At 41.9% G+C, this 26,495-nt stretch overlaps 1 protein-coding gene across 1 annotated transcript in view; it reads right to left on the bottom strand.

The window, feature by feature from the left end:
* Positions 1 to 1,745: 1,745 nt before the first annotated feature.
* Positions 1,746 to 26,495, bottom strand: part of LOC311145898 (protein kinase C eta type-like) — a 34,832-nt gene continuing 10,082 nt past the window's right edge. Inside the window, exons 2-14 of the mRNA XM_084182268.1 lie at positions 26,110 to 26,173; positions 24,564 to 24,717; positions 24,355 to 24,389; positions 23,864 to 23,946; positions 22,458 to 22,587; positions 22,203 to 22,336; positions 21,134 to 21,268; positions 20,860 to 21,033; positions 18,250 to 18,404; positions 14,101 to 14,239; positions 13,253 to 13,441; positions 4,825 to 4,971; positions 1,746 to 4,437 (exon numbers count right to left, since the gene is read on the bottom strand). Coding sequence (XP_084038394.1) covers positions 4,291 to 4,437; positions 4,825 to 4,971; positions 13,253 to 13,441; positions 14,101 to 14,239; positions 18,250 to 18,404; positions 20,860 to 21,033; positions 21,134 to 21,268; positions 22,203 to 22,336; positions 22,458 to 22,587; positions 23,864 to 23,946; positions 24,355 to 24,389; positions 24,564 to 24,717; positions 26,110 to 26,173 — 1,686 coding nt within the window. The 3' untranslated portion in view covers positions 1,746 to 4,290. The remainder of the gene's footprint in view (positions 4,438 to 4,824; positions 4,972 to 13,252; positions 13,442 to 14,100; positions 14,240 to 18,249; positions 18,405 to 20,859; positions 21,034 to 21,133; positions 21,269 to 22,202; positions 22,337 to 22,457; positions 22,588 to 23,863; positions 23,947 to 24,354; positions 24,390 to 24,563; positions 24,718 to 26,109; positions 26,174 to 26,495) is intronic.

Below are 26,495 nucleotides of genomic sequence, written 5' to 3'. Positions count from 1 at the left end.
GGATTTTTATGGGGGTTGGTATCATTTGATTTACACAACATGCCTACCACTTTGAAGATGCAAAATATTTTTTATTGTGAAACAAACAAGAAATAAGACAAAAAAACTGAACTTGAGCGTGCATAACTATTCACCCCCCCAGAGTTAACATTTGTAGAGCCACCTTTTGCAGCAATTACAGCTGCAAGTCTCTTGGGGTATGTCTCAATAGGCTTGGCACATCTAGCCACTGGGATTTTTGCCCAGTCTTCAAGGCAAAACTGCTCCAGCTCCTTCAAGTTGGATGGGTTCCACTGGTGTACAGCAATCTTTAAGTCATACCACATATTCTCAATTGGATTGAGGTCTGGGCTTTGACTAGGCCATTCCAAGACATTTAAATGTTTCCCCTTAAACCACTCGAGTGTTGCTTTAGCAGTATGCTTAGGGTCATTGTCCTGCTGGAAGGTGAACCTCCGTCCCAATCTCAAAATCTTTGGAAGACTGAAACAGGTTTCCCTCAAGAATTTCCCTATATTTAGCACCATCCATCATTCCTTCAATTCTGACCAGTTTCCCAGTCCCTGCCGATGAAAAACATCCCCACAGCATGATGCTGCCACCACCATGCTTCATTGTGGGGATGGTGTTCTCGGGATGATGAGAGGTGTTGGATTTGCGCCAGACATATTGTTTTCCTTGATGGCCAAAAAGCTCAATTTTAGTCTCATTTGACCAGAGTACCTTCTTCCATATGTTTGGGGAGTCTCCCACATGCCTTCTGGCCAACACCAAACAGGTTTGCTTATTTTTTTCTTTAAGCAATGGCTTTTTTCGGGCCACTCTTCCGTAAAGCCCAGCTCTGTGGAGTGTATGGCTTAAAGTGGTCCTATGGACAGATACTCCAATCTCCGCTGTGGAGCTTTGCAGCTCCTTCAGGGTTATCTTTGGTCTCTTTATTGCCTCTCTGATTAATGCCCTCCTTGCCTAGTCCGTGAGTTTTGGTGGGCGGCCCTCTCTTGGCAGGTTTGTTGTGGTGCCATATTATTTCGATTTTTTAATAATAGATTTAATGGTGCTCCGTGGGATGTTCAAAGTTTCGGATATTTATTTATAACCCAACCCTGATCTGTACTTCTCCACAACTTTGTCCCTGACCTGTTTGGAGAGCTCCTTGCTCTTCATGGTGCCGCGTGCTTAGTGGTGTTGCAGACTCTGGGGCCTTTCAGAACAGGTGTATATATACTGAGATCATGTGACAGATCATGTGACACTTAAATAAAGTCCACCTGTGTGCAATCTAACTAATTATGTGACTTCTGAAGGTAATTGGTTGTACCAGATCTTATTTAGGGGCTTCATAGCAAAGGGGGTGAGTACATATGCACACACCACTTTTTCGTTATATATTTTTTAGAATTTTTTGAAACAAGTTATTTTTTTTATTTCACTTCACCATTTTGGAGTATTTTGTGTATGTCCATTACATGAAATCCAAATAAAAATCAATTTAAATTACAGGTTGTAATGCAACAACATAGGAAAAACTCCAAGGGGATGAATACTTTTGCAAGGCACTGTATTGGTAGATGGGTAAAAATAAAAAAAGCAGACATTGAATATCCCTTTCAGCATGTTGAAGTTATTAATTACACTTTGGATGATGTATCAATAAACCCAGTCACTACAAAGATACAGGCGTCCTTCCTAACTCAGTTGCCGGAGAGGAAGGAAACCGCTCAGGAATTTCACCATGAGGCCAATGGTGACTTTAAAACAGTTAGAATTTAATGGCTGTGATAGGACAAAACTGAGGATGGATCAGCAACATTGTAGTTACTCCACAATACTAACCTAATTGACAGAGTGAAAAGAAAGCCTGTACAGAATAAAAATATTCCAAAACATGCATCCTGTTTGCAACAACGCACTAAAGTAATACTGCAAAAGATGTGGCAAAGCAATTTACTTTTTGTACTTAATATGTTTGGGGCAAATCCAATATAAGACATTACTGAGTACCTCTCTCCATATTTTCAAGCGTAGTGGTGGCTGCATCATGTTATGGGTATGCTAGTAATCGTTAAGGACTGGGGAGTTTTTCGGGACAAAAAAATTAATGGGAAGGAGCTAAGCAAAGGCAAAATCCTACAGGAAAACCTGATTGTCTGCTTTTCCCCAGACACTGGACGATGAATTCAACTTTCAGCAGGACAATAACCTAAAACACAAGGCCAAATCTACACTGGAGTTGCTTACCAAGAAGACAGTGAATGTTCCTGAGTGGCTGAGTTACAGTTTTGACTTCAATCACTTGAAAATCTATGGCAAGACTTGAAAATGGTTGTCTAGCAATGATCAACAACCAATTTGACAGACCTTAAAGAATTTTGAAAATAATAAATGGGCAAATGTTGCACAATCCAGATGTGAAAGCTCTTTGAGACTTACCTAGAAAGACTAAGCTGTAATCGCTGCCAAAGGTGCTTCTACAAAGTATTGACTCAGGGGTGTGAATACTTATGTAAATTAGATATTTCTGTATTTCATTTTCAAAAAATTAGCTACAACTTTTTCATCATTGTGTGTAGATGGGTGAGAAAAAACATAAATTTAATCAATTTTGAATTCAGGCTATAACACAACAAAATGTGGAATAAGTCAAGGGGTATGAATACTTTCTGAAGGCACTGTAAGTCAATGGACATTGGAGAGCATTTTCCATTACCTTCATGATTTACAGCCTTGAAAAGAGCTTTCACTGTGCTGGCAGCCTGCAGCCTGTCTCCCAGCCTGTCTGCCCACAAACAAGGAATGTCTCATTGCAGATAAATTCAGTGAGTGTGTGAGAAAGGGTGGGTCTGGGGGAAATTAATAAATGGTATTAAGTTAACTGTTGAAGGACTGTGATCACAAAGAACTGGATAAAATAAAAATAAGAGAATTTAGGTATTGGCAGTTATTGAAGCACACCTTAATCCATATAAACCTCATCCAAAAAATATGCTTTTGTTTTGACCATTGGCATGTTTGTAATTGGTTTTCTTCCTTGTCTGACATCTGCTATACATTCTCAATTTACCCAACTCTTCACCAGGTGCTGATATGTGCAGGCAGATGCAACAGAGAAAAACTTTCTGAAATTTCACAACAGCTCTGAATCACCAGTTCAGTCAATACAGATGAAATGTTGCATCATCTCACACTGTTGACCAATGACAAAAGATTCCTTCAGAAAATAATGTATAAAAACAACTTCTCACTAGAAACATATGCTTTCATAAACCAATCTTAAATGCAGGGAACAAAGCTTTAGCAATGTACCATTTTGACAGGGCACAGGGTGAGATGTATTCTTAAAAAGCAGAGACAAAACAAGGTGTAAGACACAATGTCTCCCTCTCTCCCTTTCTCTTCTCTCTCTCCACATACCACATCCCTGTGTTTGAGGGAAGGGGAAAGTGTCTGACATTTATCTACTCGAATGATTGAGTGAGTGTGTGTGTGTGTGTGTGTGTTTGAGGGTGTGTTCTCCGTAAAGGACTCACATCACTGAGAAACTATTTCACACAGCCCCCTCTGCAGTCCAGTATTAACGAGCAGCTCAGTTGTTCTGGGAAACCTTTCCAGTGCTGGTTACGTTACCCTTTTCCCTGCCATCATTTGTGTTGACTGTGCTGGAGTCACAGGCAGTTATCTTGAATAATGATCCCAGCATTGAACAAAAGGTATGCCAAGTTAATAAAGACACACACAGACACACACAATTCCCAATTGTTCAAAAAGTGACATATTCATCTTGAAGTACCTGTAGGCAAATTAATCTTTCCATATCAGGGGACAAATTGCCATTAAAATGGCTTTGCATTGCAGTCAATCAGATACTGTAAGAGCATTATTACGCATTAATACACAAGGTTATGAAGAAAAGAAATGTATGCACTCACTAACTGTAAGTCGCTCTGGATAAGAGCGTCTGCTAAATGACTAAAATGTAAAATGGTTATAAGTCAGGACTGTCCCATGTTTTCCAAATATGACAGGAAGGATCATGGAAAAACAGAACATCTGATTAAAATCTGGCCTCATTGAGTAACTTCTCTCTCTTTCTCCACAGAGAACCAGACAGTCATATCCCACAGTGACGAGGGCGGAGTCTAAACTGCCCTTCAACATTAGAGATACAGGCTAAGGCAGTGCCAACCAGTCAACTGTGCCTGTGAACTAGCCAGAGCCAGACACATTGTGGTCCTGTATGGCTCAGTTGGTAGAGCAGAAGTCTGGGGGTGCTGGGGTGTCACACAGGCCCTCCTAGTCGTCCAGCAGCTCAGGAGAGGTGAAGGAGAAGTTGTGGAACTCGTCCTGGTTGATGGAGGGAAGGAGGTCCTCAATGGGCGTCAGGGTGGGCTCCTCCTGGGTGAAGTCTGGGTCAAAGTTGTTCACGTCCTCCGCAGTTTTCTGGAGTGTTGGTTAGACAGCATAGGAGGTAACGTTACAATAACACAAAAGATCAGTGAGAGGTTCTATAAATACTTTGGGGTTAACTGCCAACAGATACCACCTTCATTTGCATGTCCTTCATAACCCAGGCCACTACCTACCATAATACAATGGATAAGAGAGTAAACTGGGTGTGCATTGTAATGGTACAATAAGACAGAGGTAGGTTTTACAATTCAACCGTAGTGTCTACTGTAAACAGTTTGTATTGACATCAAACATGTGTATCAGTTGTGTGTGTGATTCATCAGGTGTATCAGGTGTGTGTGTATGAGACTTACGATGCGGAGTGCGTGTATCAGGTGTGTGTGTCGGGTGTGTATCAAGTGTGTGTGTGTGTCTTACGATGCGGGGTTTGAAGGGCGGCTCCTGCTCCCTGCAGTTCAGCTTGTCCCAGTTAATTCCAGTGAAGAAGGCGTGGCTAGTCACAGCGTTCTCCCCGCCCTCCGCCGCCACGCAGCCTAGACGCCGGGCTGGGTTCTTAGTCAGGAACTGTGGAGAGAACAGAAATATAACTGCATATGAGAAGTGAATAAAAGTAAAATAAAATTATATAAATGTGTGTTAATGAAAGGGTGGAGTATATCATTTGAGTGTGGCTTATAATTTGACTTTTGAGAATTGCATCAGCTCTGGTTCGACCTTGAATGACATCCCATCCACCTCCCTGACACACTTGCAGAAACACACACACACACACACACACACCCAGAGGCCCAGTAGCACCTTCTTTTCCAGCTCATCTTGGCATCTGGCGAGACACAAACGTGTTTTGTAAATTCTATTCATCTTAACTGTGAGCCAACAAAACCAAGCAACCATTTCCTGGACTTAAGACGTGGACCTTACATTCTTCTGACTAACATCTGAAGTTGGAGGATTAGAGCAGCTGAGGGGAATTAAGAGTCAAAGGAAACACAACAAACCAACATTAAAAACACATTTCCCAGAGGAGCGATTCCAGACTAACAAATGAACAGCTTTGTGTTGGCGGAGGAGTCTGAACACACACCTTGGGGCTAGCAGTGGCATTCCCACTCAGCCAAAACTAATGAGCAGCCCTCTCTCTCCCAGGATGAATGAGGCCAGATTCACCCCCAGTCCACCCTAAGATGAATAGGTCTTGTCACACCAGACCCAAACACAGTTAACGAACAGAGACTTGACCAGAATTAAAGCGAGATCTAATCTAAGTAACACTCTTAATCACCCCAGTGCCATCTTGTTTTTTTTCCATTTGAACAAAGCAGTTCACAGTGAAAGAGGAGAAGAGAAGAGGGGAGAGGAGAGCAGATGTAGAGAAAGGAGGAGACAAGCAGAGGCTATGAGAGCATTGGAGAGAAGTGTAGAGGATCAAAGGAAATGGGTCATTCAGTTCATGATGAGACAGAGAGAAATGCACTATGTAATTCTGTCCTTCTCAACTGACCACAAAGTTGAAATTGGGCAATCCCATTTGAGTCAATCATATTTTCCACTGGCTCTACCGGAGCTGTGCCATCCATCCACTCTGCCAGGCCTGAGAACTAAACTCTGCAGAGACACCATGCAGGGAAAAAGCCAACTATATCAGATAGAGAGACATGCAAAGTAGGTCTTCACGGATCTACCCGAACCGGATTATCCGATATCTGACCCGGATCCAACCCGACATTTTGTAGTTAACCCTCGGATCCTGGGCCGGATCCCGCTCAGTGCCCACGAACCTCGGATCTGTGTGAAAATATGTGAAATAATGACCCGGGATCCGAGGTCGGTATTATATTTGAAGAGTTTAGTTCTTAACTTCCTAAACAACATAAACACACATTTCACACATTTACATTTTATTCTCTCATATGATTACCCCTTTCATCAAACCAAATGTGTCAATATCATTTTTTATCATTTTGCGACAAAACTGCATATTCACTTTATGAAAATGAGCCACTGTACGTCAGTGGCGCGGGGTAAAATAGGCTCCTTGTTGTGGGAGAGGAGGAGGACGCAGTGGGAAAGAGTGATAGCCCCTGTCTATATAAAGTGAGTTAATGAAACATTGAGTCATTCTTTGCTGATGTGAAGAATAAACTGAATGAAAGAGAGTACAGGGAGGCAAACCCGACAGGCAAATCCTCTGTATGGGCCTCATTTATGCACATTGTGGATAAGGAGGGGAAAAAGCTGGTCGCCCATATTTTCAAGACCTGAGCTATTTAATGTAATTATTTTATTTATTCAATTTACTAGTTTATTTAGGCTCTCTAATTTGTTTGGGCGTGGCCTATTTAGTAGGCTATTTAGCTATTTTATTTGGGTATTTTCTTTGTTTAAAATAACAGTTTGTTAACTAATGTTGAATGACTCAAGTCAAGTGTGATATTTGTCAGCAAAGATTAGTGACTCATTCATGTGCTAGTTGTGGCTTTCATTTAAACTAAATAAGTTATTCTATAATGCAAAGTTACCGACACATTCTTTCTGATCGTCTTTAATAAAGAAAAAAAATTTACCAAGTGAATCTGCTCATGTTGCGTGTGTATGTGTGTGTGTGCTGATAGCCATAGGTTTATCTGCAGAAAACGTTGTAGCCGGACATTGAAAGGCTGCCGATTTATTGATTGTGTATGGCATGGATAGGTATAAGAAATATCAGGACAACTTCTTTCTTCAATGATTCATCTTTTATTAACTCTCTGGACGGTAGGATTACACAGCCGTAGCATGCATTACTTTTCTATCAAACCCGCATCCAAACCAATCTCAGGCTGTATAGGCTAATTCTGTAGGCCTAAAGGATATATCCACATTTCATTTAGAACAAAAAATATTAGGCTATTATAATGAGTTAGACCTGAGTTATAGAAATAGCCTACCAAAATATGTCTTAACACACAGCACTCACTAGGCGTCCTATATATCACCATATACAAATCCTCTAATCTCAAAAATATGGTCAACAGAAACAAAATTAACAGATCTCTAAAAACCTCAAAATATTCGACATCCAATTGTAGCGTTGTCATAGCGAGAAAACTAACCTAGACCTACAGATCACAATTATTGGAAATGACACAGGAATGCAGATGGGAGACTCCATCCTCCTGTAATTTGCAGCTTGCTGGTCAAACAGGCCTACCTTTAGTCTAAATCAATGTTGATCAAAAAAGTTAAATAGGCTAGATTGTAATGTTGCTCAGTAAAATAATAGGCCTACATAATATTAGGTTACAGAAAAAAGTGAACTATTCGCTCATCATCACATAAAAAAAATCATCCTACTCATATATTTGGTCAACAGAAATAAAGAAAACCTCATAATGTTCTCCATCTAACTATAGGGATGTCATTGTGAAAATACTAAGCTGCAATTATTTTAGATACAACCAAAAATCACATTAAAGTTCAATGCCAGACATGTCAGCATTTTTTGCTGGTTTGCATTTTTTATATTTCGGATCCATGTAGGTCGGATACAGACCGACCCAATTTCGATGCGATTCTCTCTGAGCTCGGACATCTTTTGGATCGGATATGGTCCACCTCAGGGGTGGGGTCGGAATTTAACGGATCCAATTCGGTTCGGATCTCAATTTTGGGATCTGAGAAGACCTCTAATGCAAAGCAACAAGACAATGAAACACATTTACCCCTCTCTTATTTGACAGTCAAATATGAGGTGGGAAAATGTCAACCTCAGCATCTCAACTGTCAAACACCAAACAATGTGCTCTCTGTTTGAATCAGTGGGGGGAGGGGGGGGGAGCACTGTGGGAGCACTGTGGGTGTGGCTACAGTCATACACTAGGACCCAGATGATCTGTTACACACCCAGCTACAGCGCTGCACTGACCAAAAACTATCCCCAAACCCCTGCCCTGTGTGATCGCTCTAACCTGAGGGCTTATCAGCGGTGGGAAAAGTAGCCAATTGTCATACTTGGGTAAAGGTATAGATACCTTAATAGAAAGTTACTCAAGTAAAAGTGAAAGTCACCCAGTAAAATACTACTTGAGTAAAAGTCTAAAAGTATTTGGTTCTAAATATACTTAAGTATCAAAAGTAAATGTAATTGCTAAAATATACTTAAGTATCAAAAGTAAAAGTATAAATCATTTCAAATTCCTTATATTAAGCAAAGCAGACGGCATTTTAAAAATGTATGGATAGCCAGGGGTACACTCCAACACTCAAGACATAATTTACAAATGATGCATTTGTGTTTAGTGAGTCCGCCAGATCAGAGGCAGTAGGGATGACCAGGGATGTTCTCTTGGTAAGTGTGTGAATTGGACAATTATCCTGTCCTGCTAAGCATTCAACACGTAACTAGTACTTTTGCGTGTCAGGGAAAATGTACGGAGTAAAAAGTACAATATTTTCTTTAGGAATGTAGTGAAGTAAAAGTTGCCAAAAATATAAATAGTTAAGTAAAGTACAGTATCTCTAAAAATGAGTAGTACTTTAAAGTATTTTTACTTAAGTACTTTACACCACTGCGGCTTATATGCATTCTCTCCCTGTGTATATAGCCACAGATGTCTGGGTGCCAGTTACGTTCGTATGGAAGCGTTGCTACTTAAAACTGGCGGTCTATAATGTTGGTATCCCATTATGCAAACAGCTGACTGGTAGGCTAATTGTACTTATTGGTTCTAAAGCTCTAAATATACAACTGTGCAGATATTGATTTCCTTGCTCTTTGGTTCAGAGACAAATTGTACTCTTTGACATACAAGTAACTGCCAAAATAAATGAAACACCAACATAAAGTGTCTTAATAGGGAGTTGGGAGACCATGAGCCACCAGAACAGCTTCAATGCGCCTTGGCATAGATTCTACAAGTGTCTGAAACTCTATTGGAGAGTTGCGACACCATTCTTCCACAAGAAATACCATAATTTGGTGTTTTGTTGATGGTGGTGGAAAACGCTCTGTCAGGCACCGCTCAAGAATCTCCCATAAGTGTTCAATTGGGTTGAGATCTGGTGTCTGACACACACACTTTAAACCCCTTTGCTCCTTTGAGACCCCTCTTTCAAAGAAATCTCTTCTAGCCATGGTAGCCAAAATAATGGGCAACTGGGCATTTTTATACATGACCCTAAGCATGATAGGATGTTAATTGCTTAAAAAGGTACTACATGTAACAATTCAACAACGAACCATCTCTTGTCAAATTGACTGGGGCCAGCAAATCTCTTGTTGTCAAATTGACTGGTACGTTGTTTAATTGACAAGAGATCTGCTGACCCCAGTAAATTTGACAACAAGAGCCGGTCCGACTTTTGTTGACCAATAAGGCTGCTACACCATTAAAATGCAATTTTGTGTGGGCAAGATTATTAATTTTGGGAAAAAATATTACAAAACACAATTCCACTATTACTGTAGATATATTAAGGACATTTTCTGGAATTACAATGCAAAAATATTATCATTAAATTAACTCAGAAAACCACGCCTGTGTGGATGGAAGTACCTGCTTTCAATATACAATTGAAGTCGGAAGTTTACATACCCCTTAGCCAAATACATTTAAACTCAGTTTTTCACAATTCCTGACATTTAATCCTAGTAAAAATTCCCTGTTTTAGGTCAGTTAGGATCACCACTTTATTTTAAGAATGTGAAATGTCAGAATAATAGTAGAGAGAATGATTTATTTCAGCTTTTAATTATTTCATCACATTCCCAGTGGGTCAGAAGTTTACAGACACTCAATTAGTATTTGGTAGCATTGCCTTTAAATTGTTTAACTTGGGTCAAACATTCCACAAGCTTCCCACAATAAGTTGGGTGAATTTTGGCCCATTCCTCCTGACAGAGCTGGTGTAACTGAGTCAGGTTTTGTAGGCCTCCTTGCTCCATGCTTTTTCAGTTCTGCCCACACATTTTCTATAGGATTGAGGTCAGGGCTTTGTGATGGCCACTCCAATACCTTGACTTTGTTATCCTTAAGCCATTTTGCCACAACTTTGGAAGTATGCTTGGGGTCATTGTCCATTTGGAAGACCCATTTGCGACCAAGCTTTAACTTCGTGACTGATGTCTTGAGATGTTGCTTCAATATATCCACATAATTGTCCTTCCTCATGATGCCTTCCTATTTTATGAAGTGCACCAGTCCATCCTGCAGCAAAGCACCTCCACAGCATGGTGCTTCACGGTTGGGATGGTGTTCTTCGGCTTGCAAGCGTCCCCCTTTTTCCTCCAAACATAATGATGGTCATTATGGCCAAACAGTTCTATTTTTGTTTCATCAGACCAGAGTACATTTCTCCAAAAAGTACGGTCTTTGTCCCCATGTGCAGTTGCAAACCGTAGACTGGCTTTTTAATGGCGGTTTTGGAGCAGTGGCTTCTTCCTTGCTGAGCGGCCTTTCAGGTTATGTCGATATAGGACTCGTTTTACTGTGGATATAGATACTTTTGTACCTGTTTCCTCCAGCATCTTCACAAGGTCCTTTGCTGTTGTTCTGCGATTGACTTGCACTTTTCGCACCAAAGGACGTTCATCTCTAGGAGACAGAACGCGTCTCCTTCCTGAGCGGTATGATGGCTGCATGGTCCCATGGTGTTTATACTTGCGTACTATTGTTTGTACAGATGAATGTGGAACCTTACATTTACATTCACATTCAGGCGTTTGGAAATTGCTCCCAAGGATGAACCAGACTTGTGGAGGTCTACCATTTTTTGGAGGTCTTGGCTGATTTCTTTGGATTTTCCCATGATGTCAAGCAAAGAGGCACTGAGTTTGAAGGTAGGCCTTGAAATACATCCACAGGTACACCTCCAATTGACTCAAATGATGTCAATTAGCCTATCAGAAGCTTCTAAAGCCATGACATACTTTTCTGGAATTTTCCAAGCTGTTTAAAGGCACAGTCAACTTAGTGTATGTAAACTTCTGACCCGCTGGAATTGTGATACAGTGAATTATAAGTGAAATAATCTGTCTGTAAACAATTGTTGGAAAAATGACTTGTGTCATGCACAAAGTAGATGTCCTAACCGACTTGCCAAAACTATAGTTTGTTAACAAGAAATTTGTGGAGTGGTTGAAAAAACGAGTTTTAATGACTCCAACCTAAGTGTATGTAAACTTCCGACTTCAACTGTACTTTGTGTCCTTCATTTACTCAAGGGTTTCCTTTATTTTGGCAGTTACATTGCATTCGGAAAGTATTCAGACCCCTTGACTCTTTCCACATTTTGTTACGTTACAGCCTTATTCTAAAATATATTACATGTATTTTTTCCCTCATCAATCTACACAGAATACTATATAATGACAAAGCAAAAACATGTTTTTATAAATTTTTGCAAATTTATAAATAAAAAAACTCAGGAAATATACATTTACATAAGTATTCAGACCCTTTACTCAGTAATTTTTGAAGCACCTTTGGCAGCGATTACAGCCAAGAGGCTTCTTGGGTATGACGCTACAAGCTTGGCACACCTGCATTTGGGGAGTTTCTCCCATTCTTCTCTGCAGACCCTCTCAAGCTCTGTCAGGTTGGATGGGGAGCGTCGCTGCACAGCTATTTTCAGGTCTCTCCAGAGATGTTCGATCGGGTTCAAGTCCGGGCTCTGGCTGGGCCACTCAAGAACATTTAGAGACTTGTCTCGAGGCCACTCCTGCGTAGTCTGTTGGAAGGTGAACCTTCGCCCCAGTCTGAGGTCCTGAGCGCTCTGGAGCAGGTTTTCATCAAGGATCTCTCTGTACTTTGCTCCGTTCACCTTTCCCTCGATCCTGACTAGTCTCCCTGCCGCTGAAAAACATCCCCACAGCATGACGCTGCCACCACCATGCTTCACCGTAGGGATGATGCCAGGTTTCCTGCAGACGTGATGCTTGGCATTCAGGCCAAAGAGTTCAATCTTGGTGTCATCAGACCAGATAATCTTGTTTCTCATGGTCTAAGAGTACTTTAGGTGCCTTTTGGCAAACCCCAAGCGAGCTATCATGTGCCTTTTAATGAGGAGTGGCTTCCGTCTTGTCACTCTACCATAAAGGCCTGATTGGTGGAGTGCTGCAGAGATGGTTGTCCTTCTGGAAGGTTCTCCCTTCTCTCACCTCCCTGACCAAGGCCCTTCTCCCCGATTGCTCAGTTTGGCCGGGCGGCCAGTTCTAGAAAGAGTCTTGGTAGTTCCAAACTTCTTCTATTTAAGAATGATGGAGGCCACTGCGTTCCTGGGAACCTTTATTGCTGCAGAATTTTTTTGGTACCCTTCCCCAGATCTGTGCCTCGACACAATCCTATCTCATAGCTCTACGGACACTTCCTTCGACCTCTGTCAACTGTGGGACCTTATATAGACAGGTGTGTGCCTTTCCAAATCATGTCCAATCAATTCAATTTACCACAGGTGGACTCCAATCAAGTTGTAGAAACATCTCAAGGATGATCAATGGAAACAGGATGCACCTGAGCTCAATTTTGAGTCTCATAGCAAAGGGTCTGAATACTTATTTAAATAGTTCCGTTTTTAATTTTTTATAAATTTGCAACCATTTCTAAAAACCTGTTTTTGCTTTGTCATCATGGGGTATTGTGTATAAATTGATGAGGAAAAAAACTAACAATTGAATCCATTTTAAAAGTAACAAAATGTGGAAAAAGTCAAGGGGTCTGAATACTTTTCGAATGCACTGTACCTGTACATTCTCTGATGTAAACACTATAAAGGCCTCTGTAACATGAACAACATTGACTGTAATTGACATGATTAACTGTGGTCATTCAGGAAAGATTGATGAGCTCCGCATTAAGGATAGACTTACAGCTTTCAGGATATTTACTGCATCAGCACTCAGCCAGGATGCATAGATGATCTCCTCATTCAGGATGGACTCAAACAGGTCGTCCTCGTTCTCCGACTCAAAGGGGGCATGGCCAGACAGCATCTCGTAGAGCAGCACACCAAGAGCCCACCAGTCCACAGACGGCCCGTACAGCATCTCCTGAAGGATCTGGGTACCCACAACACATCACATCAAACCACTTTACACACCACAGCAAAGAACCTGTACTGTACTTCATCACCTGGAATATTACAGAAGGTAACACCAAACTCCACTAAGCCAAGACCGGTCACTGAGTTTAGCTGCTCTTCATTGGGATACACTGAGGACTGAGTGTTGGGGATGGCAATGAAGCCCTTCATAAATCCAGACTTGTGCCCTTTAGTCATAAAAATCGGACTAAATGCTTCCCGTACAAACCCATGCACACTCCAATACATACATTAATATTCATATTCACAAAGGACCCCTCTCTTGGTGCATTTGGTGGTGGGGATTTAAAGAATGTTGGCAAACAGAGCCTGTGAGAGGCAGATGGGGCTCTCCTGACAGAACTGAAATGGTGGCAGGTGGCCAATCCAACACAGGTGTGTTACCTAGCTGCTAACCACCAGAGAGGCTGGACTAGAGGACCAGTGGTCACAGTGCTGGTATTCAGAGTGGTGGGGTGATGTAGTGGGGCTGGGACTTGGGCTGGCTCCTAAAGAATGTGAACTCTAATGACAGACAGATTTATGGGAAACTGATGTTTCATGATTACCATTGGGGTAAAGAATGCCATCTTAGAGCAGCGGAAGGGGTATATGAGTAGAGGGGGTTAAACTGACCTCTGGGGCGATATAGTCAGGAGTCCCACAGAAGGTGCCCGTGGCCACACCTTCAAACATGCCCTCCTTGCACATGCCGAAATCAGCCAGTTTACAGTGTCCGTCCTTATCAAGGAGCACATTGTCCAGCTTCAGATCCCTGGAAAACACAACATAAACATTCACACATAAATACCTCATTACAGACATCTCCAGACCTGTAGACGCCACAGCTAAACACAAAAATCTGCACTTAACATTTTTTTGGCAACTATTTAACTATATTTTCAGTATTTCCAGTATGCTCCCCATTATCAGCGAGTCAGCAAATGCTGCTATATTACATTTTGTGACTGCTAAACTGTCCCACGCCAACCCCTTTCAAAGTTGTTGCTAAAAATAAGTCTGAGGTGAAAGAGTGTGGTGAGTATAGTCCACATGAGGACAGTGACCACCTGTAGGACCAGGAGACACGGAGAAGACCTGAAAAGAGACCTACTGTTGGTCACGACAAATGACTGGCAGCAGAGAGGAGTCTGTCACATTCATATGGGGGGGAGGGGGCTGGGCTGCAGTGTCAATATTGACCTGTCAAAATGGGAAATGAATGGAACACTTCAAACATAGACATTAACTAAATGTTTTGGCGTTGCGCTCTTCTCGCTCTAGTATCTTTGAAGTTTGTCTAGCGTCTTTGAATTAGCACTGTAACGCGGAGAAGCAATACTTATTATCAGGAGAAACAATAAGGTAGGAGCAGAGCAGAGTAATAAGTAATTTCCTGCAGAATAAATCATCCCCAGTCACACTAAATTGTCTTGTGTCTCTAATGGCTGCCCCTCCTCCTCCCCATCGAGGCCTTTAGAGCCTTGGCAGTCTGAAAAACAGATTAACCCAGCCAATAGCATTAATCTGAGATCAGGTGACACAGCAGTGATGTCATGTTACCAAGGTGATCGATTGGCATGGTGAGTGAGCAGGTAAAGGTGAGGTAATGATCTGACAAAACATGTAAGTGTGTGAGAGAGAGGGAGAGGGAGAGGGAGAGAAAGAGATAAAGACAGTGCGGCAGGTTAAGCCACGCACGCACACAAACACACTACTGGAAGGATAGTGTGGTTGGTTTAAGCTGGTTTGTCCTGTCCTGACTGGCTGTAAACTCATTGTGTAATACTGACTCACTTCCTCATGGTGCCCCTGGCTCACGGCAAAACAAACACAGGCCAAGTGAGGGCAGCTCTCTTTGCAACCAAACACTAATGTCATGGGAATTCAACCCAGGAGTACACATTTCACTACATGTTATAGGGCAGGGGTATTCAACTCTTACCCTATGAGGTCCGGAGCCTGCTGTTTTTCTGTTCTACCTGAAAATGAATTGCACATACATGGTGTCCCAGGTCTAAATCAGTCCCTGATTAGAGGGGAACAATGAAAAAATGCAGTGGAACTGGCTTTGAGGTCCAGAGTTGAGTTTGAGGGTTACAGGGCATCATGAAGCTTCAGTACAACATCAACACTGACAAGCAGCCCTGCGAGAATTAGTTTTACATAGAAACAACAGACAGCTGCCTGTGAGGGAGCCAGGTGTTTTTTTTAGGCTCAAGTCTAATGACACACTGTTCTACTCAGCTACCCTCCACTTAATCACAAACATTGCCTGCTTCCTGTCCTCTGGTTTAGCTCAGTGTTTATTTAGATCTCTACACCAACCTCAGTCTCTATCTCATCCACTCACTTCCTCTTCATCATTTCCTGTGAAAGGCATGGCTGGCTGGGAGGAGAATCTGACAGACAATATAAATTAGACCTTTGTCTGTGAGATGTAGGTCATAGTGAAGGTGTGGTCATGACCTTGGGGTCAAACGGTCATGCTGATTTGCTGCGAATCACATCTACAACTGGTGATTGGGCAACAGCTGCAGCCAAAGAGGAACAAAGTGCTTCGCTAGAATACTGTGAGGGGGAAGTTCTAGGAGAGGGAGAAGTTGGTGATGTACACCCAGACCATTTTACATATTAATGGTTACCCAGCTAGCACATAATGTTCTGAGAACCATATGTTTCTTAGAGCGTGGTTGTCCTATGGTTATTTTGCATACAACCTTCCCACAACGTTCTGGGAATGGTGCATGACAGTTGCTTGGCTTTGGAACATTCTCAGCACATTTAAGGAACTTGACAAAATAAAGTTATTTTCTTGGTACTTCAATACATTAACAGAACATTTCCTAAAAGTTCATACATGGTTACATTTAATTACAGTTTTGGTAATGTTCTAGGAACGTTCTCCAACTGGTTTGACATTGGGAATGAATAGTTCAGAGAACGTTAAGAAACAACGTTATCCTGAGGGAATTTCAATACTTCAGCATAATGTTTCCACCAGGTTTCCTCATGGTTCTATTTAAAGCAGGGCTCTCCAACCCTGTTCCTGGAGAGCTACCGTCCTGTAGGGTTTCGCTCCAACCCTAATCTAGCGCACCTGATTCTAATAATTAGCTCTCCAGGAACAGGATTGGAGAGCCCTGATTTAAAGTAATGCATAATGATTTCTGCAGATTTCCTCATGGTTCTATTTAAAGTATTGTTCTCAGAACATAAAAAATGTTCCATAAACACCAAAAGAAAACATTAGTAACGTTCAAAGAACGTTCTAAGAATGTTATTGAAAACATACATTCCGTCCTTAGCGTCAACAAAACTGTCTCCATCCTCTATCTTGTTATGTGTGTTCAGATGTGTTTGCCGCGTCCACTACTTGGCCACGCCTGATCTTAATGAGTGCTTACTTCGAAGTGGGGTCTGTTTGAATAGACAAAAATTAATAGCTTTGTATGAGTTAAAAAAACATGGCATGCTAGCTCCATCCTGGTGACGCAGTGGACTAATTCCATGGATAGAGAAGAGACGATCATAGGTTCGAATCTCACTGACGCCTTGCCACAATAACAAAGAAATGTGTCTGCATGATTAATGCCTAAGCAAAGGAATTTCCATGTGTCATATCTGTGCTAGTAGTTAAAAACAGCTAACCTAAGCTAGCAGTGTTACTTATTAAAAAAACTATAATTTCCGTTCTCAGAATGTTAATAAAACCTCCCAGGAAAACTTTTAGGGAACCATAGTAAAACGTTCTCAGAATCTCCCTGCAACAAAACATTTACAATCCCAGAACAAGCTACATTTTCACTTCCGTTCTCAGAACATTTAAAAAACATTCAGTTTTACCAGTCAGGAAACGTATGGCTTTGTTCCCAGAACCAAAAACGTACATTCCCTCAACTTCCAAGGAACAAAATGTGCTAGCTGGGTAGTTATTTTGTGTGTGGATCTGGTCTTCAAATCTGAGAATGACTAACAGCACAGTCAGCAAACATAAAGAGATTATGAACTAGTCATGATACATTCAAGACAAACGCTAAAACTCATGTTTTCTTCAAAAGGGTAAGCTGGTGGTCTGTAACATGTTGACATCAGGTACTATTAGCTCTGGTCTTCGATTCAATACTATATTAATGGACTAAAATCAAGGTTAAAGCACTTTTACAAAAAAATATATTACAATTGTATTGCCCCTGATAGGCTGATAATATGAGCCCTTTACCTCAGGGTGAAAGAGCACGAGGAAGAGATAGTTGAGACACGATAAAGCGATTACTTTACATAATACACTTGGGCTACATCTGGGGTCATAAATTGAGAAGTCAGCACGAGGTCTTTAGTACTGTTATAGAGCAAGACCTGGAGTACTAGGGTTAGGCTATTTCCAGGAAAGGACGTTAGCTCGTCACGTGAAGCTAGTAGTCATGCTATGTGGCACTGACATTTAGCATAGCCACTCACATGATGCTGCCACATTTATCAACATGAGGCTTGACAGAGACCTTTGTGTTGGCCATTACTGTAAGTTGACAACAGCCCCGTAAAAAGACTAGATGGATTAGAACCAGTCACCTGCCACCTTGGCATCACTCCAATGAAATGTTAGCTGTCTCTATATAAGAGCATTTGATTGTGTGTCAGACATTTACATTTACATTTTAGACATTTAGCAGACGCTCTTATCCAGAGCGACTTACAGTTAGTGAGTGCATACATTTTCATACTGGCCCCCCGTGGGAAACGAACCCACAACCCTGGCGTTGCAAGCGCCATGCTCTACCAGACCTGTAGACGATGCCCTTGCTGTGCAGGAACATGAGTGCAGAGGTGATCTCGGCGGTGTAGAAGCGAGCGCGGCCCTCCTCAAACTTCCTGGACTTCTGGATGTGGAACATGAGGTCGCCCCCATTGACAAACTCCATCACAAAGAACAGGCGGTCCTGGAACACAGGGACAATGGTTCCTTTCTCAAATACACAACAATGAAACCCCACTACCTCCACAACAGCTCGAGGACATACCAATTTCCTTGTGTCAAGGAGGTAGTGGCGTCAAACTCTCATCTAAAACACTTCCCTGTGGAACACGAAGTGCAGTACTGTCTGGGTCATAAATGTCCCAGACATGACTAGCCAGCACAAGGTAGAACAGACCCTGTGTTCTGTTCAACTGCAGCACACTAGCTAGGTAGTCGATAGTGTTTCTATTTACCTTACTATGATTATCTCCTGACCGTGTCTTATATTGACTTGTCATTGGTATGATATTAACAAGTAACACAACTGCATTAGAGTCATGGTTATGAATGGTGTGGAAAGGCTCTGTGAGAGTGCAGGTACAATTAGACCTGAAGCAAGTCAATTTACCCCCTCTAATAAGAAAGGAAAAAGACAGCAAACTATTAAGTTAAGATAGATGGGGTCTAGTGGCAGTCAAGAATAAGAAAGCTGGGTATAGGAGCCAGGGCAAAATTAGGTTATGGTGGGCTAAGCAAACACAAGGGGTGTAGATATGAAGTGGTAGCCTGAGGGAAAAAAAAGAAAAAGAAAATGGGCTGTATCATGGATCCATCACTCAACGCTGCTCTATTTTGATCCAAAGTGAAGTAGGCCAGCGAGGGTTCAAACAGCTAAAGCAGATTAGGCTCTGACCTGGGTGGGAGAATAGCTCTGTCATGCAGAGGGTCATTCACACTGTGCTACATTCACACTCAGATAACGTCAGGTCACTGCTGCCTCAACAGGACACTCTAGGCATTACAGCTACAGACTCGCAAGTGTGTGTGTGTGTGTGTGTGTGTGTGTGTGTGTGTGTACAGTCGTGTTCATAAGTTTTGAGAATGACACAAATACTAATTTTCACAAAGTCTGCTGCCTCAGTCTTGATGATGGCAATTTGCATATACTCCAGCATGTTATGAAGAGTGATTTGATGAATTGCAATTAATTGCAAAGTCCCTCTTTGCCATGAAAATGTACTTAATCCCAAAAAAATTCCACTGCATTTCAGCCCTGCCACAAAAGGACCAGCTGCCATCATGTCAGTGATTCTCTCGTTAACACAGGTGAGAGTGTTGATGAGGACAAGGCTGGAGATCACTCTGTTATGCTGATTGAGTTAGAATAACAGACTGGAAGCTTTAAAAGGAGGGTGGTGCTTGAAATCATTGTTCTTCCTCTGTTAACCATGGTTACCTGCAAGGAAACACATGCCGTCATCATTGCTTTGCACAAAAAGGTCTTCACAGGCAAGGATATTGCTGCTAGTAAGATTGCACCTAAATCAACCATTTATCGGATCATCAAGAACTTCAAGGAGAGAGGTTCAATTGTTGTGAAGAAGGCGTCAGGGCGCCCAAGAAAGTCCAGCAAGCGCCAGGACCATCTCCTAAAGTTGATTCAGCTGCAGGATCGGGGCACCACCAGTGCAGAGCTTGCTCAGGAATGGCAGCAGGCAGGTGTGAGTGCATCTGCACGCACAGTGAGGCGAAGACTTTTGGAGGATGGCCTGGTGTCAAGAAGGGCAGCAAAGAAGCCACTTCTCTCCAGGAAAAACATCAGGGACAGACTGATATTCTGCAAAAGGTACAGGGATTGGACTGCTGAGGACTGGGGTAAAGTCATTTTCTCTGATGAATCCCCTTTCCGATTGTTTGGGGCATCCGGAAAACACCTTGTCCGGAGAAGACAAGGTGAGCGCTACCATCAGTCCTCTGTCATGCCAACAATAAAGCATCCTGAGACCATTCATGTGTGGGGTTGCTTCTCAGCCAAGGGAGTGGGCTCACTTACAATTTTGCCTAAGAACACAGCCATGAATAAAGAATGTTACCAACACATCCTCCGAGAGCAACTTCTCCCAACCATCCAAGAACAGTTTGGTGACGACCAATGCCTTTTCCAACATGATGGAGCACCTTGCCATAAGGCAAAAGGGATAACTAAGTGGCTCGGGGAACAAAACATTGACATTTTGGGTCCATGGCCAGGAAACTCCCCAGACCTTAATCCCATTGAGAACTTGTGGTCAATCCTCAAGAGGCAGGTGGACAAACAAAAACCCACAAATTCTGACAAACTCCAAGCATTGATTATGCAAGAATGGGCTGCCATCAGTCAGGATGTGGCCCAGAAGTTAATTGACAGCATGCCAGGGTGGATTGCAGAGGTCTTGAAAAAGAAGGGTCAACACTGCAAATATTGACTCTTTGCATAAACTTTTAATGTAATTGTCAATAAAAGCCTTTGACACTTATGGAATGCTTGTAATTATACTTCAGTATACCATGGTAACATCTGACAAAAATATCTCATAACACTGAAGCAGCGAACTTTGTGAAGACCAATATTTGTGTCATTCTCAAAACTTTTGACCACGAATGTATGTGTCTCTCACCGGTGTCTGAAAGCAGCAGTAGAGCTGAGTGAGGTACGGGTGGCAGCTGGCCAGTGACAGCACTCTCTTCTCTGTCATGGTGCACTCAACATCATCGTCCTGCAGAATTATGTCCTTCTTCAGCACCTTCACTGCAAATACCCGCTCACTGCTGTTCAACCGAGCCAGCATCACCTGAAATAGGAACACACAGCACACATACGTTAATTACCGGTACCCAACTCTAGACCATCACACAGTCCATGGTGGTATTGCTCTATGGTGGTTGTCTCACCTTGCCGAAGCTGCCCTTTCCCAGCACCTGTAGGAAGGTGAAGTCAGAGATGCCCAGCAGTCTGGTCTGCTGCTCAGGGTTTCCACTCTCCCTCCTCACACTGAGGGCCTGCTCCTGGCCCTGCACTCCAGTGGACTGGGGGACAACAGGATGAGCATTTAACTACTGAGTATGTTCATATTGGTATGTATGTACAGTGCCTTCGAAAAGTATTCATACACCTTGACTTATTTTGTTGTGTTACAGCCTGAATTCAAAGTTGATTAATTTGATAATTTCTCACCCATCTACACACAATACCCCATAACGACAAAGTGAAAACATGATTATCAAAATGTTTGCACATTTACTGAAAATGTAATACTGAAATATCTAATTTACATAAGTATTCACACCCCTGAGTCAATGCTTTGTAGAAGCACCTTTGGCAGCGATTACAGCTGTGAGTCTTTCTAGGTAAGTCTCTAAGAGCTTTCCACACCTGGATTGTGCAACATTTGACCATTATTGTTTTCAAAATTCTTCAAGCTCTGTCAAATTGGTTGTTGATCATTGCTAGACAACCATTTTCAGGTCTTGCCATAGATTTTCAGTATGCTTGAAAATAAGGAGTGTGGTACTCAGTAATGTGTTGTATTGGATTTGCCCCAAACATAAACATAACAAAAAGTGAATTGCTTAGCCACATTTTTTGCAGTATTACTTTAGTGCCTTGATGCAAACAGGATGCATGTTTTGGAATATTTGTTTTCTGTACAGGCTTCCTTCTTTTCCATCTGTCAATTAGGTTAGTATTGTGGAGTAACTACAATGTTGTTGCTCCATCCTCAGTTTCCTTCTATCACAGCCACTAAACTCTGTAACTGTTTTAAAGTCACCATTGGCCTTGTGAAATCCCTCACCGGTTTCCTTCTGTGTTTGAAATGCATTGCTTGACTGAGGGATCTTACATATAACTTCATCCATTTTAAATTCAGGCTGTAACACAACAAAATGTGGAAAAAGTCAAGGGGTGTGAATACTTTCTGAAGGCACTGTATGTATGTGTGTCTTAACCTCTCTTTCTCACCAGTGAGTTGCGTTTGGAGAACCCCCCAGCCTGCAGGCCCATCTCTGCCAGCTTGTTGGCCAGCTCCACACTGTTGACCCCACAGCTCGGTGCTACGTTGCCCTTACAGCGGATGTGCACGTTCATCTTACAAACTGCAGAGGACAGACACACAATACACAGGAAGTACAGGTTAATAAGCCATGAACATTTTATACCTGTCTATAAACATCTGAGAGAAAGAGAGAGTATGATAAATGAGAGAAAGAATCTTACTCTTGCAGTGTAGACCCTGTCTGACAAGGCCCCACAGTAGAGAACCACAGTGGTCACAGAAGGTGGGAGCCTTAAAGTTGTGGATGTTGAACTTATGGGGGACGTTGATACTGAAGCCTTGGTTGGTGGTCTGTGAATGAGAATTCATCAGTATGTCATCCCATTGACCTAGGTTTGAATGGGGGAACGAGTCTAGATACTGCATGTTATAAAACACACGGCCAGCAGGTGGCAGTGTATGCTCAAGCAAACCATCATATGGCATCATAATTAATTAACAAACAGAAATGATTTTCTTCACATACCAGTATATTACTAAGTCAGGTGTCAATCTGTTTCATTCCTATTTTTCTTCAGTGGTATGGTTTGTTCATATGTGTAATAGACCGGGACATGAAACCTGAATGTTCAGCATACAGTATCAGTCAAAAGTTTGGACACACCTACTCGGTTTTTCTTTAGTTTTACAATTTTCTACATTGTAGAATAATAGTGAAGATATCAAAACTATGAAATAACACATATGGAATCATGTAGTTACCAAAAAAGGGTTAAACAAATCAAAATATATTTTATATTTGAGATCCTTCAAAGTAGCCACCATTTGCCTTGATGACAGCTTTGCATTCTCTCAACCAGCTTCACCTGGAATGCTTTTCCAACAGTCTTGAAGGAGTTCCCACATATGCTAAGCACTTGTTGGCTGCTTTTCCTTCACTTTGCGGTCCAACTCATCCCAAACCATCTCAATTGGGTTGAGGTCGGGTGATTGTGGAGGCCAGGTCATCTGATGCAGCACTCCATCACTCTCCTTCTTGGTCAAATAGCCCTTACACAGCCTGGAGGTGTGTTGCGTCATTGTCCTGTTGGGTTATTGTCCTATTTTCTACATTCTACAAGTACATGAAAAACCCTTGAATGAGTTAGTGTGTCCAAACTTTTGAATGGTACTGAACATTGAATCTCAGGTTGAGACAAGTTCCCTAAAATGTATTTCATGTACTTGTAGAATATGTGTGATAATATTCAGTAGCTTGATGTTGTTGGCACACACCTTTCTGCCTCATTGACAAATTCCACACAAACAATATCCTGGGTAGGGTCCCTGATCAACACACAGGTGCTGAATACATATCTGTGCATCATACGTCTACGTCTAAGGTCTATCAGCTGTAACACAATGCACCCGTAGAATAGCCTATTTTAACTCTGGAATCCCCAGACATTTTTTCACAGTGTATTTCATTGTCAGAACACATTCCATTGATGAGATGGTGTTTTTTTGGAGTATGCATTCAGGTGTGGGTGTCATAGTGATGACATGACAGAGCTGTTACAACATTATTGTAGTGTACTAAGGGTATGGTGTTAAAGGTCAAATGGCTGGTCTCTGTATGTTGTCTCACCGGCTCTTTGACAGGCTTCTTCATGCGTGGACACACCGTGACAACCAACTGATGACATCGCTTGTGAACCACACAGGTGCATACTGGGAAACAGACACAGATAAGAATGAAAACATGGAAACCATGTCTGTCACTGATCCTGTCATTTAGAGAAAGATACTCTGACAAAGGCATCATCTTCCTGCTGAAACATTGGTGATTTTAATAAATTGTTTCGGAGAAAGAGCATGCAGCTGAATTATTTTCATGAAAGTGAACTTTAAACAGAGGGTCTGTGAGATAGAGGCCAGGCACTGTAAGATGAGATGGTGGTTGGGTTCAGCAACTCTATAATAAAAGAGGTGTGAGGGCTCAGTCTCTGTGGAGTAGCACTTACTTCCTGTCTGAGTGGGCGGGTGGTAACAGAATGGTGTGAAGGAGAAAAGAGAGTGAGAGAAAAGAGAGACAGAAAGCAGAAAGAAAGACCCAAGAAAGAAAACAGTGTCAATTACCTTGGCATTGGTAGCCCTGCTTCCCAAACATACCCCTGTAACCGAAGACCTGACAGTCAGAAATCATGCAAGGCATAATGTTTACATAATAAATATATTGTAATTGGCTGTTTCTATTATACACAATCGACAATACAATCACAGTATGTGTATCACGTTAGATGAACTCTCTGAGGTGAGGGCAGTGGAGTGTGTGGGTGTGCCCTTACCAGATGAACTCTTTGCAGTGGAAGCAGAAGGTGGGCTGCCGTAGGAAGGTGGACATGAACTTGTGTCCGTTGACCTGGTGGATCTTGCGTTTCACGGCCCCCTGCCTCTTCCTGTTGAACTGCTTAAACACCTTCGCCTTCCCCGTGGCGTCATCTGAGAACCGGGGAACACAATGGTATGGGGGTCAGACAGATGTTAAAATGAGTACACAAAACACATATCATGGATGGTATATGCTTGTGTGTGTGTGCGCATGTCTAGAGTTGTTTTTAAACTGACGTTTTATTTGTGAGGTGTTGAAACCACACGTATACAACAGAAATGTGCATGATGTGGAGTCCCAACACCCTAGAGAGAGAGAGATGGTGGAGTATTACACCGAGTATGGCATTCAACTGTCAGCTATTGACTGTTTTTGATTGATTTGCTCGCCACAGCAAAAACTAGGGTGCCCTTCTTTGCGAGGCATTGGAAAACTTCCCTGGTCTTTGTGGTTTAATCTGTGTTTGAAATTCACTGCTCAATTGAGGGACCTTACAGATAATTGTATCTGTGGGGTACAGAGATGAGGTAGTCATTCAAAAATCACCGTTAAAACGAATCACCTAATAGTAGGAACCGCACCATCTAGTGGTCACAACCTAGTAATATCAGGATGTAGGATGGAACATAAACCTAACAACTTCAATTACACATTTCTCTGAGCAGAAAAAAATAGCCATAACCAAATTCACTGAGAATACATTACATAGGATGAAGAAACAATACTCAGAGCCGCAGCTCCATACTACTTGTCAAACATAGAGAACTGATACTGTATCCTCGTTGTTGGGTTGGGATTGGGGTGGGGTGTGGGGGGTCAGTGGGTGGCTTTTGACCATATCTTTGGATTACTCATGTCTTACTCATTGTTAGAAAAAAAGTTTGGTCCAAATCAGATGTTTATTGAATATTATATTAATACTACAAATTAAAATGCAGAATTTGGGTGCAATCAATTAGCTTATTTTTTCTCAGAGGTCAAATTATATTTCAACAAAATAATGTTGTAGGAATGGTAATCTTTTCTGTTTCTAACTACAGAAACAATTTCAGAACAATCTGAGATGGTGGGTGTCATGGCTTGCTGAAATTAAATGGAACGACCCAGAGGGGAGTATGTTTGTCAGACAGAGAACAGAGGAAAAAATATGAATGATTAAAGCAACAATGTTCTATCGGAAAGGAAACAAAGAAGGAGATAAGATTCCCATCAGTCAAAGCATCTACAGTATGTCTTACAGTAAGTCATTCACACAACACGCATGCATGCACGAACGCACACACACACGAACACACACAAACAGGTTTTTGTGATGATGAATATCACAAATCTGCCTCTACATGTAAAATGTAAATGTAAATGTTTCTGACAGCCTGTAAGTAATCAGCTGCATCAGGGGCTGTGTTGAAGCAGACAGACGAACAGAGAGGGAGGGAGATAGTATTGCCATCTATGGATGAAATAGATCGATGTTGGTGTGAGATACAACGAAAAATCCTTACCATCAATGAAGGAGCCATTGAGTGTTATGAGGATGTACACCTTGCCCTCTGGCTCCAGGTCCACCTGCACACAAACACAGGAGACTAGACATTAGACTAGACTATTTAATGAGCAAAAGCTAACCATGTAACTCCCAACCAGGTAACTCCCAAACCAGCACATGTAATGCAATATAATCTATATTTATTATAGGGGAGAGAGGGGTAAATTGAGCCAAAGGGTTAAGTTGAACCACTTTTTTTTTCTAGGAAACCATACAAAAAATGTATCATTTGACCAAATATTTAGGAAGAGGTCATGATTTCATGGAGGGAAAAAAAACACATGGAAAAAGTGGTAAGTAAGTTGGGTTAAAATAAAACGTGTTTTCACCAAGTCAAATGAA

This window comes from Coregonus lavaretus, assembly GCF_964263955.1.
Source record: "Coregonus lavaretus genome assembly, chromosome: 18".
Lineage (NCBI taxonomy): Eukaryota > Metazoa > Chordata > Actinopteri > Salmoniformes > Salmonidae > Coregonus > Coregonus lavaretus.
Note: the sequence above shows the minus strand (reverse complement) of the source record. Positions and strands in the feature narration are given on the sequence as shown.